General features: G+C 36.9%; 1 protein-coding gene across 2 annotated transcripts in view; it reads left to right on the top strand.

The window, feature by feature from the left end:
* Positions 1-23,078, top strand: part of obe (activating signal cointegrator 1 complex subunit obelus) — a 402,671-nt gene that overhangs the window by 94,068 nt on the left and 285,525 nt on the right. For both annotated transcript variants that reach the window (XM_090379766.1, XM_090379764.1), the window contains exon 12: positions 14,304-14,552. In XM_090379766.1, the coding sequence (XP_090235892.1) occupies positions 14,304-14,552 (249 nt within the window). The remainder of the gene's footprint in view (positions 1-14,303; positions 14,553-23,078) is intronic.

The raw sequence follows: 23,078 nt of genomic DNA, 5'->3' as shown, positions 1-23,078 counted from the left end.
AAGCAGAATATGAAATATATAAGAAAAACTAGTCTAAAATTATGTCTATGTGTGTATTATATGTACCTTCATAATATGACTATATAATATCGGTGTTTAGATACACCATAGACAACTCTTAAAAAACTACTAAGTAGTTGTTGTGGGCATCATTTGTTCTTTCTCATATTGTGCTCTGCCTTCACGACGAGTTGCCATGATATTGCACTACCTCGAATAAGTAACGCTTCACTAATAGAGAAGACTATTGTTACTTATTCTCGGTGAGTACCACCACCCAGACATGTTTCAAGGCTATTGGCCTTGGCATAGACAACTCTTAAAAAACTACTTAGTAGTTTTTTAAGAGTTGTCTATGGTGTATCTAAACACTGATATTATATAGATATTAAACTCTTAATGTATTATGCCTTGTGCATTTAGTTATTTTAAATATTGTCATATACACCTTTTGGCATCTCTCATATTGTGCGATTATCTTCACAACTGGGTCGTCATGTCTGCAATACCAGGGTACCTGCCCACCCACTGATGATAGGCCAATAGCCTTGAAACATGTCTGGGTGGTGGTACGCACCGAGAATAAGTAACAATAGTCTTCTCTATTAGTGAAGCATTACTTATTCGAGGTAGTGCACTATCATGGCAACTTGTCGTGAAGGCAGAACACAATATGAGAAAGAGCAAATGATGCCCACAACAACAACTTAGTAGTTTTTTAAGAGTTGTCTATGGTGTATCTAAACACCGATATTATATAGATATTAAACTCTTAATGTATTATGCCTTGTGCATTTAGTTATTTTAAATAATATGACTATGTACATAGACAGTACATAGTGAAATGCAAGCATATGGCATCGAAATGAAAATAAGAAACAATTTAATATTAAATGTAATATTTATTAGAAATTTCAAACAAATCTTTCAAACCAGCACCTTTGCTAGCAAAAAAAACTTATCCCGCCAGTGCTATCACCAGTTTCACTAAAGTGTTGATAAAGGAGTTTTGCCTTTTCACGAATGATGAGTGAACTTAACGAAATTTTATTTTGAGTTCGGTCTTCTATCCACAGATTTAAAGCCTTTTCCGTTTTTTCTAATTTAACATCACGAGTTACAGAGCAAATTTTTGAAGCAATTAGAGCGTTTTCACTACGGCAGATTTTTTCTTCCAATTTCTTGATTGATCATACCGTTGACTCATTGATTTTATAATGTTTTGCCACTGAGGAGACATTTTCACCATTAGAAATTTTATCTAATAACTCAATTTTATTCGCTAATGTCATCACCTTTGATCTTTTCACATTTCCCTTGTTATTCGTAGCCATATTTTTTGTACGGGTTAGAAAGAACTTGTCCACAATAAAGTCACTTTCTTCCATTAACACACTCAAAAAAGTCTGTTTTACACTGCAAAATGGTAGATTTATCACTTTTTTAAGCATATCAATTTATAAATTGATAAATTTATTCAATTTATAAGCATATAAATTAAAAGTAAACGACGAAACCTTCCATGACAAGCGCATAACACATACTGAACAACGATTAGCAAGAAACATCCACGCTCGCGATTTTGTCACCCCTCTCCTCCCCTCCCCCCCACCCACTGAGCGATGTTTTGACTGGGAAAGATAATTTTAGCCATGCCAATGTTTTTTTATGGTGGAAAATGTTCACTGCGCTTTAAAATTCACATTTTTTTAGGTTTCATTTTATATTAAATCAGCGACCGCGAATAGCAGGGGTTTACTGTAATGAGATCATGGCTGTAATGAACAAAAAGCCATAATGAGATCATGGCTGTAATGAGCAAAAAGCCATAATGATTTTAATTTATGTGAATTCCCATACAATTGCTTACTGTTATAACGAGCATGCTACATGGATATACTTGTCATCAAATTTTGTACAAATGTACAAAATTTTGGTAACTATGCAAACGTTCTTAATTGCTTGGGCGGTCTACAAAACCCAATTCTTGGAATAGACAAAAATGAAATGGGCAACTTTGCTTTTATGACACACACATCAGATTAATGGCCAGTTTATGATCTTGTCTTTTTGGGGATGGGGACTGTACAATAGTGCATTGGTGTTCTGCTTGTCGCATTACCCTATTTACTGATTGGCTTGTATTCACTGAACCATAAATTTATTTCAGAAAGAGGGAACTTTGTATGCAGATCACTTTACTGTCATTTTAAAGTAAAATCAGTTAGAAACAAACCCTTCCTTCGTAAAAATGTCTACTAACAAAAGAGTGTCTCTCAATTCACAAAAAAGTCGAAATTATTCGTGAGTTATAACTTGTTGCAAAAATTGTTGAAGTGTGTAAAACGTTTTCTTTGTCCTCTTCGACAGTATCGACATTGTAGAAGAATAAACATGTTTAAATATCAGCACTAGAAAAGAACTGAAAAAAAAAAAAAAAAAAATTAGAAAGTGCGAGGTTACAAATGTCAATGTAGCATTGTTTCAATGGTTCACTACACAAAGAAGTGCTGGATTTTCAATGGACGGTCTAATCTTGAAGGCTCAAGCTGGAAAAATTCTAAACAATTTGGACATGACAATTTTGTATGTAACAATGGCTGGCTGGATCAATTTAAAAACTGAATACAAGCATATTAATACAAATAATACATAGGTATATACTAATGTTATTTTTCTCTCTAATATTTCTTTTGTTTTTTGAATCTATCTTTTTATCAAGTTATTGAGAAGTAAAAAAATAGGAGGTAGATTTAACTCATCACTGATATAGTGAGTAATGGTTATAACAAGGAAATTTTGTCAGTCCTGCAATGCTTGTTATTACCAAGTTCGACTGAACGTGTATTTTTTGTAGGTGAAATGTGCCCATTATGTCCTGAAATTGATCAAATTTATTTTTCATGAGAAACAAATGTTAATATATATAAAAATTGAACACTTTTTGCACCATCACTATTAATTTAATTAACTGTACAAAATAAATATATATGTACACACACACACACACACACACACACACACACACACACACACACACACACACAGCATTAAATAAATTTTAATTTAGCAAATAATTAAAGAAAATGAAAGAAAAAAGAATAATAATAAGTTATACATTGGTGTCTACAAAGCAGTACCTACTGTATGTTGCCAAATGCCACAAGCAAGATAAGTAAATTAGGAAGTAGTAATCAGCAGAAAGGCAAGCCAAGTGGGAAGCAAATATAAACAATAGACAAACAAAAGGAGGGATGGAATAACTAAAATAAAAGTAGGGAGTTGTAGAAGGAATACGTTCCAAAATAATTAATTTAGATAAATTTAGATAATTCTGTAAAATAAACTATAAATGGAAGTGCAGAACTAACTACAATATATGACCATTAGTGTGGAACAAAATAAATTAAGACAGCCAACCACTGAGTCCCAATCTCATCAGAAGGCCACAGGATCATTGCATTTCAATTGCTAAAAAAATGAACAGATTACCAACGTGACAGATAAACTAATCAGCCCCCAAATGAAACAGATTTGAATCTGTCTGTAAGAGTGGCCCTGGCCCTAATGAATATATCTGCAGTCACAATGAATATCTAAACTCTTCTGGCCTCAGCCGTATCAGGAATAAACAGTTATCTACCAGGACATTATATCATTTTGAACCACCCAGATTAATGTTGAAAAATGTCAAAAATGGCTGATAAAAACTATCAAAATATAGTTAGTAAAATAGGGAATATAATTTTGTATCAGTAGTAGTGTGGCGATAATTCTGTTATTTTACATGCACACGCAAGCACGCACAATTTAATTTCACCTCAGTGCAAGCAACAAGCATGTTCAACTAGTTCTGTTGAACAAGGCCCCATGCTCAAATGGTCAAAAAAAATTGTTGATTAATGAATTAAATATTCATATTTAAAATTTTTGTTCAGTATAATATAACATTATTTAATTATTTCTTAATTACTGTAAAATTTGAAAAATTAAAAAAATGACTATTTCAAAAACACCCTATAAGTTTTATGCAAGATCCTAGGGCCCCGCAAGTAATTCTTTAACAGAGCCCACAAATTTTGGGGCCAGTTCTGTTTCCCCTGTACTGATGGATCTGTAACTGGAACAGTTCATTGAAGAACATGGAAATTTGGATTATGCGCAGTACAGATGACGAAGAGGAGAATTTCACAAGAGGGAAAAAAAAAATCCAAATAACACCACTGGGGTGGGAGAGGAAACTGATGGGTGAACAGAAATCAAGAATACATTCATTATTTGCAAATGAAGAACATATCAAAAGGGAAGTTTGTGAATGTAACCAGCATGCTGGAGAGTGACTTGAGTAATGGCTGTTTATATGACAGGTTGAGCATTACTTGTAAAATTGTTTTATCAGAAGTTTTAGATAATGAGAGCTTTGAGATGTCTGCTTAGAGCCAGTTATTTAAGGAAAATGTTCCAAAAATTTCAAGATTCTTGGAATCTCGAAATGAGGAAGGGAATCTGTTTGTGTTCATGCTGATAAAAAAAATTACAATTTGATAATTGTGAGGACATTGTTATGAGGAATGTAACTGGAAACAGTGCAGTAAGTTGGTATTCTTCATTCCACATTCCATAAAGTATTTAAAAATGCTTTACAGATTGAGTGCTTTGTTCATCCATAAGACAGTCATAAGCTATACAAAGCACATCTTTATTTGAATTGTGATGTGAATTTGTATCCCCACACAATAACATGATGAAGGCATATCAGACTTAATGTCTAAGTTTACAGATCATACGAAGGTTAGCAGGGTACTTAATGACAGTAATCAGGATATGCTACTACAACAAGATTTAGACAAATTAGGGCTGAGAAGTGGCATTTGAAGTTTAATATTGACACATACTTAATATGGGTAGCAGTAATCCTAGTTTATTATACCAACTCTGTAGTACCACACCCAGGATAGTGGAAAATGAAAAAGATCTGGGGGTAATTGTGCAGTCAGATATGAAGTTCTCTGAGCAGTACAGACAGGCTGTCTGGACAGCTCGTGGTTTTGTCAGTGATATACAGGGATTTCAGCAGCAGGGAAAAGGAGGTGATTATTCTATTGTATAAGACAATATTTGGGCCACACCTTGAGTATTGCACACAGGTCTGGAAGCCTCATTTTAGGAAGGATGTGGATTTGTTCTTACAGGTGCAGAGAAGGTCAGTGAGGGGAGCAAAAGGCTTCCCAGGAAAGGTTTCAGTTTTCCAAATTGCAGCATCAAATGGCACCTGCAAGAAGATCTAATTGAGGTATTTTATGGCTTTTAATGGATTAAGTAAGCTCAGGAGGGATGGAATCCTTCCTCTTGCTCAGACTACACACATGAGGGGGCATAAATTCAAATTGAGGAAGGATGGTTGCAGGAGAAATGTGCAGAAATTTACCTTCATCGAGCAGGTCCTTGATTTTTGGAACGAACCCCCCATCTGGTGTTGTAGAGGTGAGTACTTTGAGTCTTGTCTAGATGATCCTGCAATGCTTCTTTAACCAGTAAATCCATTATTTTCCACGGAACACAAGTTAAACTAACAGTTCTATAGTTGTGTCATCTTTTAAACCAACTATGTGAATTGACGATACATGCTCACACCTCCAGTCCCTGGGGACCTCCTCTGAGTCTAAAGAAGCTCTCATAATTATGGCTAAGGGTTTGCTTACTTTGCTGCCTCCTTTAATGTAACTGGATAGATCCCATCCACCCCAGGTGCCTTCCTTATATTTAACTTCAACAATTTCCCCTCGACTTTGATCTCAGTTATTACAAAATTACTTAGCTCCCTGTTAGAGTTTGATAAGCTTCTGGCATTCCCTCCTCCTTCAATAACTCCTCGTGTGTGAATGTAGATGCAAAATACTCATTCAATTTATCAGCTACCTGAGCATGATCATCAATAGTCAAACTATCTATGTTAAGTGGACCAATCCATTCATCCCTTTCCTCCTAGAGTTTACATAAGTAAAGAACTTTTTGCTGTGTTTCTTTGCATCCTTTGCCAAAGATTTCTTGTAATCTATCTTCACCTGCCTAACCTCCTTTGTGATTTGATTACAGACTAGCTTATATATGCCATAGGCTTTTGTGTCACCTGATAATTTATATGCATTCTATTAATTTTTCTTCCCTGCCATGAGTCTCATTAATTCATCTGATCTTTGTTTAGGCCTAAACCTTGAACTGTATTTCTTAGTTGGTTTTAAAAGCCTAGTAGCCTCCAATATTGAGTCACTGAAGGCTTCCCATTTAGAATTATCATTGGTAACATCATCAGTTGATTCCACTGTATGGAATTTAAAAACTATCTGAGACCACTATAGTCAAAGATGTAACTACAATCAAGGATAAATTACATCTTTAAGTAAATTCTACATCAGTCTATTGCGATCACTGTCACCCGTGGTTCCTTTATCTGCAAATTCTTAATGCATGAATAATCACCACTGATAATCAGATCAAGAGTGTTACTCCCTCTGAATGCCTCTTGAACATGTTGCTGTGAGTGACCAATCCACAAGTTCCAGTCAACATCTGGAAAGTTAAAATCCTCCATTATAAGACATTCTGATTTACTGGCCCACTCTATTTCCCTGCACAATTGCTCATTAGGCCTATAACACACACCTACTCTCATTTTTCATTTCCCAGTGCTTATGTCACACCAAACAGACTAACCATTGCATTGTCCACCGATGTAGTTGGATGAACTTCCTTAGATTTTATGTGTTTCTTAACTAATACCATAATCCCACCTCCCTTCCTGTCCTCTCTATCCTTTCTGTACACATTGTACTCAATAAAATTCCAATTCTGCACTGCTTATATCTGTGTGAAACCAAGTCTCCGATATCCCAACAATATCTGCATTTGATGTCTTGACCAGCACTTCAAACTCATCAAATTTATTAACTATACTTCTAGCGTTGGTTTACATGCAGTATACATGCACCTGTTCCTACTCTTGGTTACCCTAACACAGCCCATGTATTTACTTGTTTCACTATGATTCCCAGCAGTCCTGGAAATACTCAGCAACTTGCTTTCCAGATTGCTGCTTGTTTCAATAGACGTAGTGCAAGAATCACGTTTGCCTCTGCTTGCAGCCACTGTTAACCTTTTAGTCTATGTATCCCCCCCAGCAGTTGCCCGGCCCACCTAACACTGCCTCGATAGCATCAGCAAATATTCTTGCACCATTTCCATTTAAGTGTACCCCATCCCTGTAGAAGCAGTCTCTCCTGTCAACAAGCACAGACCACACTGAAAAAAATTCTACCCCATGAGCCTTGCACAATCTCTCCAGGGCCGAATTGATTGATGAGACTCTCATCATATACTCCCTCCTATCCTGTCTGGGCAGAATTGCAGACACTTTCAATTCAACCCTAACTCATGACTTCTTTTTTTCAACCTTGACCTGTACTTGCTAATTAAATCTGCAGATCTCTTACTCTTTAGGTCATTAGTGCCAACGTGTACAACAATATCACCTTTTGTGCCCTTAAAAATGATATCTGCTCTACAACGTCATCAACTTTTCCCCCTGGCAAACATACCTTGGTCCTGTTCCACCTATCCTTTTTGTATAATATATTCCCCGTCTCCCTGACAATAGAGTCACCAACAATAACTAGCTCCCATGGGACTAAAGCATTCTGCCTTGGAGATTGCCTCTGTGTTGCCTGCTTTACAGGAGTGAGCTCTGGCGGTGATTTGGGCAGCTGAGAGCTTGATTGGCCCTTCATATTAATTTCTTCGAGAGCATCTTCCTTACACCTCAAACTCTCATAAATGCCCATCAGAATGCTGAGTTGGCATCTAATACCTTGGCACTCTAGGCACCTAGCACACACAAAGACATCCTTCTTGGCTAGATCATATCCTGTTCCAGAAAGATCCACAAACATTTCATAAGTTGCACTTTTTTTTTTCCTGTGGTGCATTGGAGAATTGCCCCCTTCAGTTCTACCCCGAGCCATAGCACTCCTGCTACTTTGTGTATGTTGCTTTACTGCTCTAGTCTAGGGCATGATTTCCATTTAAATACAATTTAATTAACAATGAAATTTAATAAGATTAATAAATTTTATTGATTAATTGATAATACTATACTAAGCTAATAGATTCCTAATACAGTGCTATGTATTACGCTATCTAGTTTTACGTTATACCTTACGCTATCATTTTGAGATATACATTATGCTATTTCATATTGATCTAACAGCAAGTTCAACAATATTGGCACAGGTCCCGAGGACTCATTTCTCTGATGAAAAAGTGATAAGCTATGATGTTGGCAGTAGATAGCCACTGTATTCACCAGGTTAGAACCTCTGTGATTTTTGGCTGTTGGGCTGTCTAAAGGGCAATGTTTATCATGCAAGCATTCATTTGTTGATAGATTTGAAAACCAACATTGTATCAGATATGTCATGTGTTACTGTTGAAAATGTTACCCTTCAATGCCATCACTTTGGATATCATGGATGATATCCAAAGATCTTGAATAACTTATGTGGTGTTTGCATCATATTTTACTTTGGTGGTGCTATTTTTAATATATATTTTTTTCTGGTGAATTTCTCCTTCCCATCATCTGTAGTTGAATTTAAATTCTACTCACACTGTGTGAGTGTGTTTGCATCGAATAACTACAGAGTTGCATTCAGTGGAAGCAACAGTGACATTTCTATGACTTCCAGCAATAATGCAGGAAGTCATACTGAAATCTCTTTCCAGACATGATGGTAATGTGACTGGTGTCAGTACAGTAACCCTTGTCTTCAAATCATCAATATCAGTTTGCAAGGAGGGCTTGTACTTCTGGTCCTTAGCATAATCCTGCAAACAGAAGTCCAGTAGTGATTAACAAATGTAACTTAAGACTTGGCGTCTGGAAATGAGACTATTAGGTATGAAGAGGTAGACTTCTGGAGCTGCTGCAAACGGACAAATTTTATCGTATTTTTGATAGTTAATATATTAATTTGTGTTTTACAATTAGATTAAATATGCTTCGTTAGCTTAATTTTTAAATTTAGCTGGTGATTTTATAAGTTACAACTCACTACTCATACCGCTATGGTATCTTTGTTTTGGCTGGAATATCGTAGTGTAACCAGTAGCACAGAAGAATAGTAGGGTTTTAATTCTAATAAATAAGTATTTTGAAGGTATTAATCACTTTTTGGACTTATATCTTTTGTATTTAGTTAAGGATATAACTAATTTAACATTGTGATCGTTACGGTATGGCGTTACTTGATAGCGTATATCTCAAACTCGATAGCTGAGGTATAACGTACATATAGTGGAATACATATTACTGCATTAGCTTAATATAGTATTGTATAGTCAAGTATAGCATAGTATAGTAAATTAATCAATTAAATTTATTAATGTTATTAATTTTCATCGTTAATTAATTACATCGTATTTAAACAGGAATCATGCCCCAGACTAGAACAAGAAAGCAATATGAACAAAGTAGCAGGAGTGCTGTGGCTCAGGGGAGAACCGAAGGGGACAATTCTCCAATACACCACAGCCTAATAAAATGTGCAACTTGTGAAATGTTTGCAGACTTTTTTTGGAACAGGATATGAACTAGCCAAGGAGGATTTCTTTGTGTGTGTGCTAGGTGCACACAGTGTCAAGAAATTAGGTGCCAGCTCAGTGTTCTGATCGGAATCTATAAGACTTTGAAGAGTAGGGTTAGATGCCCTTGAAGGGGTTGAAATGGGAGGACCCATCAAACTCTCAGCTGCCCAACTCAATGCCAGAGCTTACTCTTGTGCATTAGGCAACACAGCAGAAATCATCAGGGCAGAATTCATTGGTCCCAAAGGAGCTAGTTATTGTCAAGGTGACGGGAAATATATTGTGCAAAAAGGATAGGTGGAATAGGACCAGGGTATGTCTTCTATCTCCAAAAGTTCATGACATTGTAGAGCAGATATAATCTTTTAGGGGCACAAAGAGTGACATTGTTGTACACGTTGGCACTAATGAGTGACATTGTTGTACACGTTGGCACTAATGACATTGAGTAGGAGATCTGCGGACTTACTTAGTAAGTACAGGTCAATGTTGAAAAAAAGTTGCGAGTTAGGGTTAAATTTGAAAGTGTCTGCAATTCTGCCCAGACATGATAGGAGGAAGTATATGATGAGAGCCTTGTCAATCAATCAATTCAGCCTGGAGAGATTGGGCAAGACTCATGGGGTAGAATTTTTCACAGCATGATCTGTGCTTGTTAACATGAGAGACTGTTTATATAGGGATGGGATACACTTAAATGGAAAGGGTGGAAGAATATTTCCTGATGCTATCAGGCAGTTTTAAGTGGGTCAGGAAACTGCTAGCTATTAGATTCACAGACTAATAGCTTAACAGCAGCCACATGCAGAGTGAAATTGATTCTTGCACTGCTTCTATTGGAATGCGCAGCAGCCTGGAAAGTGAGGTACTGGGGATTTCAAGGACTGCTGGGAGTCATCATGGAACAAGTATATACATGGATTGTGTTAGGGTAACTAAGAGTAAGAACAGATGCATGTACACCAATGCTACGAGCATAGTAAATAAATTTGATGAATTTGAGGTGCTGGTGAATACATCAAAGGCCGACATTGGGATATTAGAGACATGGTGTCACACAGAGATAAGGAATGCAGAACTGGAATTTGGGAAGTAAAATGTGTTCAGAAAGGATAGAAGGGGAGGAGGAGTAATGCTCTTAGTTAAGAAACACATAAAATCTAAGGAAGTGCATCCAGTTGAAATGGGGGTACAGTGGTGTTGAGTCAGTTTGGTGTGACATAAGCACTGGGAAAACCAAGTTGAGAGTAAGAGTTTGTTATAGGCCTAATCACTCTGATGAGTACAATGAACAATTGTACTCATCAGAGTGATTAGGCCTATAACACTGATGAGTACAATGAACAATTGTAGAGTGGCCCAGTAAATCAGAGTGTCTTTGGGGATTTTAACTTCCCAGATATAGACCGGAACATGTGGGTTGGTCACTTACACACTAACAAGAATTATGTGGATTTATTGGATGATTGTTTTCTGCAGCAGCATGTTCTAGAGGCAACCAGAGGGAGTAATACTCTTGATCTGATTATCAGCAGTGATTATCATGCATTAAGAATATGCAGATAAAGGAACCACTAGGTGGCAATAATCACAGTGTACTCATGTGAAATTTACTAAAAGATGTAACTGCCATCAGGGTTAAAGGAAAGGGTTTTTGCTTTCGTAAGCGTGACTACAGTGGTCTCAGAGATTTTTAAATTCTATGCAGTCAGACCAACTGATGATGTGATCACACGAAATTCTAAATGGGAAGGATTCAAGGAATTAATCTTGGAATTACTCATCTGACATCCATTTAGGACTAAATGGATGTCAGATGAAATTGTAATCAAGTCACAAAGGAGGTTAGGCAAGCAAAGACAGATTTCGAAAAATCTTTGGCAAAGGATGCAAAGAAAAACAGTAAAGACTTCTTTACTTATAAGCTCTAGAAGGAAGGGGATGAATCAGATTGGTCCACTGGATATAGATGGTTTGATTGTTGAGGATTCTGCTCAGATAGCTGACAAACTGAATGACAAACTCAGATAGCTGACAAACTCCTCATGTGTGAATCTAGATTTTGCATCTAGATTCACACATGAGGAGTTATTCAGGGAGGGGAATGCCAGAAGTTCATCAGACTCTGGCAGGGAGCTACATGTAAATGATTTTGTAATAACTGAGTGCAAAGTGGAGGAGAAATTGCTGAAGTTAAACATAAGGAAGGCACCTGGGGCAGACGTGATCTATCCAGTTATAGTAAAGGAGGCAGTAAAGGAAGTGAGCATGCCCTTAGCCATGATTTTGAGGACTTCGACTCAAGGGAGGGCCCCCATGGACTGAAAATGTGCCAACGTATTCACAATTACAAACCTATTACAGGCCACACCTAGAGTACTGTATACAGGTCTGGAGACCTCATTTCAAGAAGGATGTAGAGCTGCTGGAACGAGTACAGAGAAGGGCAACAAGATTAGTGAATGGAACAAAGGGGTGCTCTTACGAAGAAAGGCTTAAGTTTTGCAAATTACAGTATCTGGAGACTAGGCACCAGCGAGGTGATCTGATAGAGGTGTATAAAGCCTTGAATGGTTTAAGCATGCTCAATGCTGATGGGATTCTTCCTCTAGCTCAGAAAAATCACCTGAGAGGGCATAAATTCAAATTGAGGAAAGACAGATGTAGGATATATGTGCGGAAATTTGCCTTTAGCCAGCGGGTGGTTGGTTGGTGGAACAGACTTCCATCCCTGATGGTGGAGGTTGATAGCCTAAATAAGTTTAAGGCTCAGCTGGACAGGTATTTTGAACGAACAGAGGGGTGAAGTGGAAGTGGGTTTTTTTTTTTTTTTTTTTTTTGGCTGATGCTGCATAAGCTTGCTTTCTTGCATCAAATGCCTCTACTAATGCTAATGCTAAATGCTAATGCTAATATATAAATAGTTTAACTTCTATTCCGGGGCAAAGGAAAATAATGGAGTCACTGGTTAAAGAAGCACTGCAGCATTGTCTAGATCCTGCAGTGCTTCTATAGACTTATGGACTATGGTCTTATAGACTTCAGTTATAGTTCAGACACAGCATGGGTTTGTTGAGAGGAAGCCTTGTCTGACCAATTTGATTGGATACTACGATGTGGTCACAATTCCTTTGTGACCACATCATTCAGTTCATGTGAATTTCACGCATACCTTACCATTAGCTTTGATATTACTTATGGAAGTGAGGGAGCCACACCATCTTGTTGGAAGAACACACTGCTTCTGGAATCATTCTGAGCAATTTGCAAGATCAGATAATTCTCCAATACACAGGACCAGTGATCATTGTTTCTGTTAAGAAGAATGGGCTGTACACCTTTCTGCACCTTTCAACAGATAACACATTAACTTTGAGGCTGTCTCGAGTGTTTTCTCAAACAATGTATTCCACATCATAGTTAAGATGAACATTTTGCACATTCATCTTGACTATAATGTAGATTATGCACTCCTTATTAAACAAAACACTTAAGCAGCTCATCATCTACTGCTATCTTAGTAAAGGTGCCCAAACAGAATGTTTGTCTGATCTTGTTATCAGCTGTAATGGTTTGTACCATCCAGATTTGCACAGTTTTAGATGAAACATACACAACACTCTCCATACTGTATTTTGTGGTACACCAACCTCCGTGCTGGCCCAATTCATTGATTTTTGCAGATTGTGGGTGAAACTCTTTCTTGCCTCCTCAGTGAGTTTCTCACCTATAGTAGATCTACCAGTCTTCTTACTATGACTCATAGAAGATTGGTGAAAGTCTTTTGCTAGTCATAAATCAGGTGTTTGATTGGTAGAGTTTTTCTAAACCTTGTTTGAAAATTTTCACTTACCTTGCATCATAGACTCCATTTCTTCTATCTGAAAAATGCATTATAATCTTCCTGCACCATAGATGGCTACTTCAGCAGGCAATAATAAGCAAGCAAGCATCAAGATTCCAACATTAACTCAATCAGTTTTTACTTTTATCAGTACATGGTGACTGTAGCAAATACATTTGCTAACTTTTGAAGTTGTGAAGCTATTTTTGATTTAGTGTGTGTGTGTGTGTGTGTGTGTGTGTGTGTGTGTGTGTGTGTGTGTGTGTGTGTGTGTGTGTGTGTGTGTAAAAGAACATGGATTATGAGTTATAAACCTTTATAAATTTCCCAATGGAAAAGAAATTAAGTTAAAATTGGCCATGTTTTTTATTGGACCGTAGTAACTCCACATCACACAAATTCTGTACATTTGTGATTGGGAGATACTGACAAAAAGTCATTGTTTATAATTTAGTTTAAAATTTGAAGTTGGGCTGAGGGGAAAGGGAGTAAGAGGTAGAGGTTTCAGAGGGGGAAGTTGTGGAGTAGAAATGATTTTTAAGAAGCAAGATTTGCTTAAAAGTTAATATCAGTAGACTGTTTTGTTAGCAGACTAATATTGTTTATGCTTTGTCACTTATTAGTGACAAAGCATAAACAATATTACTAATATGAACTTGCATGTCAGAGAAGAATATTCTTTTTTTATTACTGATTGTATAATTTAAAATTTTTAAAATAGTTTTATAATTTTGATAAAATTGTGTTTATCGTTGTTATTTTATAATAATTTTTTAAGTAGTTTTGAGAGTAGTTAATAATTTTTTCCTTTTCTTTTAAGGTGGAATCGTCTCAGAGTATGATTCGAATTGTTGGCCTTTCAGCGACATTACCTAATTACATGGATGTTGCTCAATTTCTTCGGGTTAATTACAAAACTGGATTATTTTATTTTGATGGACGATTTCGTCCTGTTCCCTTAAGTCAGACTTTTATTGGTGTTAAAGTTATCAATCCAATTCAGCAGTTGCAAGATATGGATGATGTTTGTTATGATAAGGTTTCAGGTTTTGTTGATAAAGGACATCAGGTAAAATTTGACTATTACTATTCAGTTTCTGCTGTAATTTTAATTAAAACCCTTGATTATAAAAGAAATATAGTTATTAGGTTGTACTAATGAATTATACAAATTTAAGGTGCTATTACTAATGTAGTTGTGCCTATGTGTATGTTCATTGCCTGTTCAGCCCTGCCTGATTAATTTGAACATTTTATGCTTGGGGGGGGGGGGGGTAATACTTTTTTTAGATGCATTTACAAATGCATAAAGTGTCTCTATTAGCTTCAGTGTGTCTGTCCATCCATTCATTTACGTGTAAAACCTTGAATCCTTTCCAAATATTATCATCGTCATCAGTAATTGTCTTGTGACTGGTCAGTTCCTCTGATGAGCTTTCGCCATCTTTGCCTCTCATGTGCCATTTGTTTTAGTTCCTCAGAATTTAGAAGTCCTGCTTTGTCCAGCAAGTCCCCCCCTCCATTGCATCCAGAAGCAAACCACCATGTTGAATTATGTGGCCCACCCGTTTGAGTTTAGTTGATCTTATTCTACCCAGAATTTTCACTTGTTCTTGAACATGTCTTAATACTTCCACATTTGACACTTTTTCAGTCCATTTAATTTTTTCCATCCTGCGCCAGCACCACATCTCGAAGGCCTCAAGTCTCTTTTTCTCTGTTTGTTAGAATCCATGTCTCTGCTGCATATAGTGCCACTGACCAGATATATGTCATTACTGTTTTCTTCCTAATTTCCTGTGACATCTTCTTCTGTGTAATCAATGACTATTTATTTTATTTTATTTTTTTGTTTGTTTTTTGAAAAATTGTTTTGCCTTTGCAATTCTGCATTGAATCTCAGTTTGACATGAATGTCCTCTGTAAATAACTGCTCCACAGCAAAAGCATTGAACAAACCAGGTGAAAGTAAGCATTCCTGTCTTACCCTCTTTTTAACTTTAGCTTTTTATGTCAGTTCTCCCTTCACTCTTATCACCGCATTTTAATACAAAGATTGGCAGGGTTGTTAATGACATTAAAGACAGTATGCTACTGCAACAGGATTTAGAAAAGTTAGGCTGATGGACTAAGAAGTGGCAACTGAAGTTTAACATTCACAAATGCAAAGTAACTACATATGGGTAGCAGTAACGCAAGAGAAATGACCTGGGGGTAATTGTGCAGTCAGATGTGAAGTTCTCTGAGCAATGCAGATGGGCTGCCAGAGCAGGTCATGGAGTTTTGTCAATGATATATAGGAATTTTGCTAGCAGAGACAAGGATGTGATTATCCATTTGTATAAGGCAATGGTCAGGCCACACCTTGAGTGCTGTATACAGGTCTGGAGGCCTCAATTTAGGAAGGATATAGAGTTGCTAGAATGAGTACAGAGAAGGGCAACAAGATTGGTGAGAGGAACAAAGGGGGATGCGCTTATGAAGAAAGGCTTTAGCTGCACAGCATCTGCAGACTAGGCACCTGGAGATGATCTGATTGAGGTCTCTAAGGCTTTGAATGGTACGTGCAGGCTCAATGCTGACGGGATACTTCCTCTTGCTCAGACTAAGATCCTGAGGAGGCATAGATTCAAATTGTGGAAAGACAGTTATAGAATAGATGTGCAGAAGTTTGTCTTTAGCCATCGGGTAGTTGATTGCTGGAACAGACTTCCATCCGTTGTTGTGGAAGTTGATAGCTTAAATAAATTTAAGGCTGAACTAGACTGACCGGATGGAGTGAAATGGGAAGGATTTTTTTTTTTTTTTTTTGGCTGATGCTGTATAAGCTTGCTTTCTTGCATCATATGCCTCAACTAATGCTAATACTAACTTTCAGCAGAATCTTGGATGCATGGGTAATAAGACTTATAGTTCTGTAGTCTTGGCTTACTGTTGGTGTCGTCTTCTTGGGTATGGGGATTATGATTGATGTGCAGAATTTTTCTGGCCAGTGCTCATCCCTGTATATCATCTTTACCAGTTCAAATAAGGCTTTCTTCAGATTTTCTCTACTGTATTTTAAAAGCTATGCAGGTATGTTGTCAATTCCTGGTGCTTTGTTATTGCTAAGGGACTTTAAGGTGGTGTTGATTCATCTTTAGATATTTCCTCCTCCATGTTTTCTTGCTCTTCTAGAGCCCTATTCCTCCATGTGTACCTGCTTGAATCATCATAAAGTCCTTCAGCATAGTTTCCCCGTCTTTCCATTTGTTCTTCGAAGTTCAGTACTGTCTTTCCCTTTTCATCCCGCATTGCTATCGTTTGGATTCCGCTACTCTTTCTCAACTCTGATTTTTCTGTGCATCAAGTCCACCTAACCTTGTTGTTCGAGTGTTTCAGTCTCTTGACAGTTCTCTGCCTACCAATGTTCTTTAGCCTTCCTACATTCCCTATCAGTTGCAAAGTTGAATTTCATTCTTCAATCTATGATAGTTCCTTTGATCATCATCATTTTTTTTTTTCATTTAGTCTCCTGCTCTCATCCATTTTCTGCAGTAAAATATCTGTGATCCAAGGCTTCCTCCTAATTTTTTCACTCTTACCCAGAGCCACTGATGCTTTACAAGTCAACTCCTTAATTAAAGACCAATTTTGCTCTAGATCATTCATAGTCTCCTCAGCAGTGATAACTTTTGTCAGATCTTGAAACACATTTTTTAAGCTCTCATCTCTAAATTTCCCAACCTAACTTATTTTTACAGTTCTTACTGTTATGCAGAAACTGTAACAAGTTGAAATCCACACAATATGGAAAAGTATCCAATGCACGAGATTCACTCGTATGCTTGCTGAACACTATGCAGAAAAATGTCTGCTGCCTTGCTTTATTTAGCCATTCTAATACTAATACAAGGCAAAATAATTTGCTGTCATGTTTTTCAGTACTAAATTTTCCTTTAGTACTGTGTACAGGTCTGGAAGCCTCATTTTAGGAAGGATGTAGAGTTGCTAGAATGAGTACAGAGAAGGGCAATAAGGCTGGTGAAGGGAACAAAGGGGTGCTCTTATGAAGAAAGGCTTAAGTTCTGCAAATTGCAGCTTCTGGAGAGTAAGCACCTGCAAGGCGATCTGATTGAGGTGTATAAGGCCTTGAATGGATTGAGCAGACTCAGTGCTGATGGGATTCTTCCTCTTGCTCAGATTACAAACCTGAGTGGGCATAGATTCAAACTGAGGAAAGATAGTTGTAGAATAGAAAGTTTGTCTTTTGCCAGCAGGTAGTTGATTGCTGGAACAAACTTCCATCTGTTGTTGTGGAAGCTGATAGCTTAAATAAATTCAAGGCAGACTAGACAAACATTTGGAATGAATGGATCAGTGAAATGGGAAGAGTTTTTTTTTTTTTTTGGGTTATGCTGTATAAGCTTGCTTTCTTGCATCATGTGCCTCTACTAATGCTAATGTATTGAGCAAACCAAAAGGCATGGATAACGTCACAAATCTACGAAGAATAGATCAGACTTAAATCACAGGATGAGTGAGAAGAATAGAAAAATTTTGTCAAGTAAGTGACCTGCGTACAATCACTGTTGAGTACCTACCACCAAATATGGCGCCTCCGTAGCCAGGTGGGAAGGAGCAGCAGTGCGTAGCACACGCTTCTTGATCAGACCGGGGTTCGAGCCCGTCACCACCAAATACGGAGGATGCGGAAAGGTCAAGGAATGACCACCGCATATCCCGGAGCAATATGGCCTTAGTTGCTAATGCTCCTAAAAACCAAATAACAAACAACAACAACCACCACCAAATATGACATCAGTTCTTCAGCCACTTAATCAAGGTGTAATCCTGTGTTTTAATAAAAACTACCGACAAATGCTGTTAAACAAAATTGTGCTATGTCTTGAAAGTAAAATTCAATGCAAAATCGACATCCTGCAGGCAGTGCATTTATATGTTCCTTCATAGGATAAAGTTGAAGAAAAAGTGTTCAGAAACTGCTTCAGATATACTGGACTTACTGCCTTGGATGATACAATGTGTGAAGTTTCATATGCTTCTTCCTCTATTAATTGTGAAGAACAGTCCAATAACAAAGGAAGAAATGTTTGAGCACTTGTGTCCTCACCTAAACTTACAGGAAAACTTAAGCTTAAAGATTATGCAGAAGTGGATGCTGACATTGAGTGTTTCAGGATATGCATGAATGAAGAGGAACTCTTTGCTGATTTAATGGAATCTTCTGAAATTTTAAGTGATGAAGATGAGGAACCTACTGTGATCGAACAAGAAGTTAAAGCTGCTTATTAGGATTAGGACTTACATGTCAGTTTTTTTTTCACATGCAATCTAACTGCTATCATACACCTTCATATGGCACATTATGGCCATAGACGCCCATGCGCCAAAAAAAATCCCCAAACAAACAAACAAATACACCTTCATAATTCTCTTTTAAAACATGCTCAACCATTGAAACAGCATGTTTTGACAAAATTTTTAAAGTATGAAACAATTCTCTTGTTAAGTCTTGAGAGGTATGTAGCCTATGTAGTGAAATTTACAATTTAATTGTAACCTTACTGCACTCTACAATCATAATTTTCTTGTTTAATACTGTAGTGCATATTATAAATAAGATTATACTATATTGTATTAGTAGAATTACATTAAATGTTCAAGCTTTTACTAGTTTTATTGCTGATTTTATGAACAATTCATATAACGTCCTTCCGATATAACAACCGTTTTTATCATTCCCTCAGGGGGTTATTATGTAGTGCTTCAACTGTATGTGTAACAATTTGTGCACGAAGAGATCACATGGTGTATATCATACAAAAAAGTGCTATAAAGCCACATTGCCTAATTTGGCTGAGCTAATTAATACCCAAATTAGTTCACTGGATGTTGGCAGAATCTCACAGATGTCTAAAGATGTATGATTGGTTGGTAGATTTTTTTTAAGGTTACAGCAGAGAGGACAGCTTCACTTGTTGAGTGTTCAAAGACCAGTGCCATTCAAGTCTTTAACAAATGAAAAAATGCCCAGAAACATCTGTGAACAGACATAACTGCAGTTTAAAATGTAAGGCAGGGAATGCCATCATTTATGTGCTGCGTTTTGTTTTTAACTTTCAGGGTGATTTCCTCTCTCCCTTAAAAAATTTGCTCCCTTCCATAAAAAAAATTAATTATTTTTTTTACTTAAAAAGTTATATTTTAATAAAATGAATTTTCAGTGTTATGTGTTTATTAAGATTAATGGAAAATCTGACAATCAGGTTCATAACTACCACTTATAAATACAGTCATCCAGATGATTATTGGTCTAACATCTAGTATTTAATAGTGCAAACAAAGCAGACACCTGGTAGTAGTTAAATTCGACAATCATGTTGGCATTTGGGACACTTGTTAGCAAGCCACATGCTTGTGCAAACATGACAGCACAGCTGGTGCACATTATGTCTGACTGTCCTGGCAATTCCAAACATTTGGTTCCCTTTTGAAAAAAATTTTATTGGTCACTTTTCTGATTTTTGTTTGAATTGTATTGAGAAAAAATGTTAATTATTTGGCATAGAGCTGGAAAAAAAAGTTTGAATTACAAAGTATCAAGTTTTCAAATTAGCAAAGTATTTTTTTGGAAAACAAATTTATATTTTTGGTCTCAGAATATTTTAAAAATTCAAATTATTAGAATTTTAAAATATCATGGTTCAGCTGAAAGTTTTCTTAAAAATTGTTTAAGAACTTAAAATTTTTCAGGATTAACTTCCTGACATGTTGAACAGACAACTTGTGTGATCGAGACCCACTAATATGCAGGTATTAGCGAGTCTTGACTCCTACTATTACTTTTGTTTTTTCAGTTTTTGTGTCCTACCACACTGAGTGAACATTACACTGCCCATCCACAGCAACTGGGTGCATTTTCTTAGATTCTATATGCCTCTTAGCTGAGAGCATTACTCCTCTCCCTATCCCATTCTGCTGTCTGAGCTTTCTGTATATGTACTTGCTGTTATCAAATTCTGCATTCCCCTATGTGCTATATATCTGATATCCTCGTATCTAATGTCTGCATTTGATGACTTAACTTGCTGGTTAAATCATCAAATTCATCAAGTTTATTTACTGTGCTCCTAGCATTAGTGTAGCATTAGTGTTATTAAGAATCAAATGTATGCCTGTTTGATTCTTAATAACCCTAACACAGGTCATATGTTTAGATTATCTCTTGTTGGCCCTCCACCTGGCCCTGTCCCATACCTTTCTTTCCAGGCTACTGCATATCCCAGGAGAAACACTTCTAAAATCAGTTGTGCCTCTTCTTATGGTTGCCATTAATCTGGTAGTCAGTGTATCTTTCCAAACTAGTAGTATTCTAACACTTGACACTGCCATGATAGCATCAGCAAATATTTTTGCACGAGTAGTACATAATAATAAGATATATTTCTAGTAGTGTAAAATTAATTCCCTCCAGTTAAATATTCCAGTATTAAATCGGAGTAAAAGATATATGCAACAGTTCAGCAATCAGATATTACTGCTGTCACACAGTGTATTTTAAGTTACAGACCTATAAGCTTGACTTCTGTTCCAGGGATATTAATGGAGTCACTGGTTAAAGAAGTGATGCAGGAACATCTAGACAGGAATGCACTTAATACTGTCACAGTATGGATTTGTTAAGGGGAAATCTTGTCTGAGCAATCTGATTGGATACTATGATTAAATAACAATGGAACTGGATTCAAAAAATTATTTTGACATCATATAGTTAGATTTCAGAAAAGATTTTGATACTGTTCCACAGAAAAACTGCCATACAAATTGGAGCATTATGGCATTAAAGGCAGGTTACTGCTGTGGATAAGAGGATGCTTGAGTGTGAGAAGACAGAGCATGTTTATCAATGAGCACTGCTCCTCTTGGAACAGTACTATTAGTTGAGTGCCCTATGCTTCGGTGCTGGGCCCATTAATCTTAATGTCTTAAGTTTGTAGATGATATGAAGTTGGCAGGATGTTTAATGACAAAAATCAGGGTTTACTACTGCAACACAATCCAGAAAATTAGTCTGATGGGCTGAGAAGTGAAAATTGAAGTTTAACATTGACAGACACGACGAGGAACACCATATGGATAGCAGTAATCCAAGAATAACATACCAACTGTGTGGTACAACATTGAGGGTAGCGGAGAAAAAAAAAAGACTTGCAGGTAATTGTGCAGTCAGATGAAGTTTTCTGAGCAACGCAGACCAGTTTCCAGGATTGATAAGTTTTGTCAATGGTATAGAAATTTTCCCATCAAGGATAAGGAGGTGATTATCCTATTAAGGCAATGGTTCTCAAAATTTTTCGGCAGCAGACCATTATCGATGCAAATATAACAATAGAAATTGTGGGTGGGCTGTATATTGGGTTAATGCTCTAATATCACTACCATCTTCGCATGCCAGAATGATTGAAAAGAGATGGGTTTGCAGGTACATCTTGTTATCGTGACTGTGACAGATGGATTTTTGAAGTACTTATCAACTAATTATTTTCTGTGAACCAGTCCCCACTTGTGAGCCCAGTTCCCTCCATTTTTCTCCATACTTGGAATTGGTCATCAAAATTTTATCACTAAATTCAGTTAACTGGGAATATTTGTGAAAGTTCTGCCCGTTTCTTATTAACTAGTTTCTTCTGTAGTTACAACACAAGTCTTATTTTCTACAGATTTTCTTTACATTTATACACAACATCATAAAAACAGCTGCAGACTGCATACAAAAAAAAGCTCACGGGCTACAGATGGCCTGCAAGCTGCACTTTGTAAACCTCTGTATAAGGTAATGGTTAGGCCACACCTTTGTACTGAATACAAGTCTGGAAGACTCATTTTAGGAATGATGTGAATCTGTTGGAATGGGTGCAGAGAGGGGCTACAAGATTAGTGAGGAGAATGAAAGGGTGCTCTTACCAAGAAAGGCTTCTGCTCTGCAAATTGCAGCACCTAGAAACTAGGGACCTGCATGGAGATCTGATTGAGGAATTTAAGACTCTGAATGGATTTAATAAATTAAATGATGACTGTTGGAACAAACTGCCATTTGGTATTGTGGAATTGGATAATTTGAATAAATTTGAGAAAGAATTAGACAGGATGGACATAGACAGGTGATGTGGGAAGGGTTTGTTTTTTTTTTTTGTTTTTTTTTTGATGATGTTGTATAAGCTTACTTTCTTGAATCATACTCTCATTTTTTGTAAAAAATGAATGCCTTCCAGATTTTTTTTGTTAGTGAAATAGTCGAAAGTCAAGGCGGGGGGGCAGATCAGGTGAATATGGGAGAACCTGCTCTTTCAGATTGCAGCCACAGAAGTGGTGGATGTGACTTGTGCATTGGACTTTTTAAAGACCCTTCCTTTTCTCCAATTTCTCTCAAATGCTTTTTCTCAATTTTGTCTTGTAGTTTAATCAGAAGTTTGGAATAATATGTTCCAATAATAATTTGGGCCTTTTTGGAGGAAATTAATAAGTACCCTTCTCCTCAGAATCCCAAAAGACTGATGCCATGGCTGGGAAAGGGAGGAGGAGTATTTCCACT

This window comes from Mastigoproctus giganteus, chromosome 8, assembly GCF_048544385.1.
Source record: "Mastigoproctus giganteus isolate SK-2022 chromosome 8, ASM4854438v1, whole genome shotgun sequence".
In the NCBI taxonomy this organism is placed as follows: Eukaryota; Metazoa; Arthropoda; class Arachnida; order Uropygi; family Thelyphonidae; genus Mastigoproctus; species Mastigoproctus giganteus.
The sequence above is the reverse complement of the archived record's forward strand: the minus strand, read 5'-3'. Positions and strand labels throughout refer to the sequence as shown.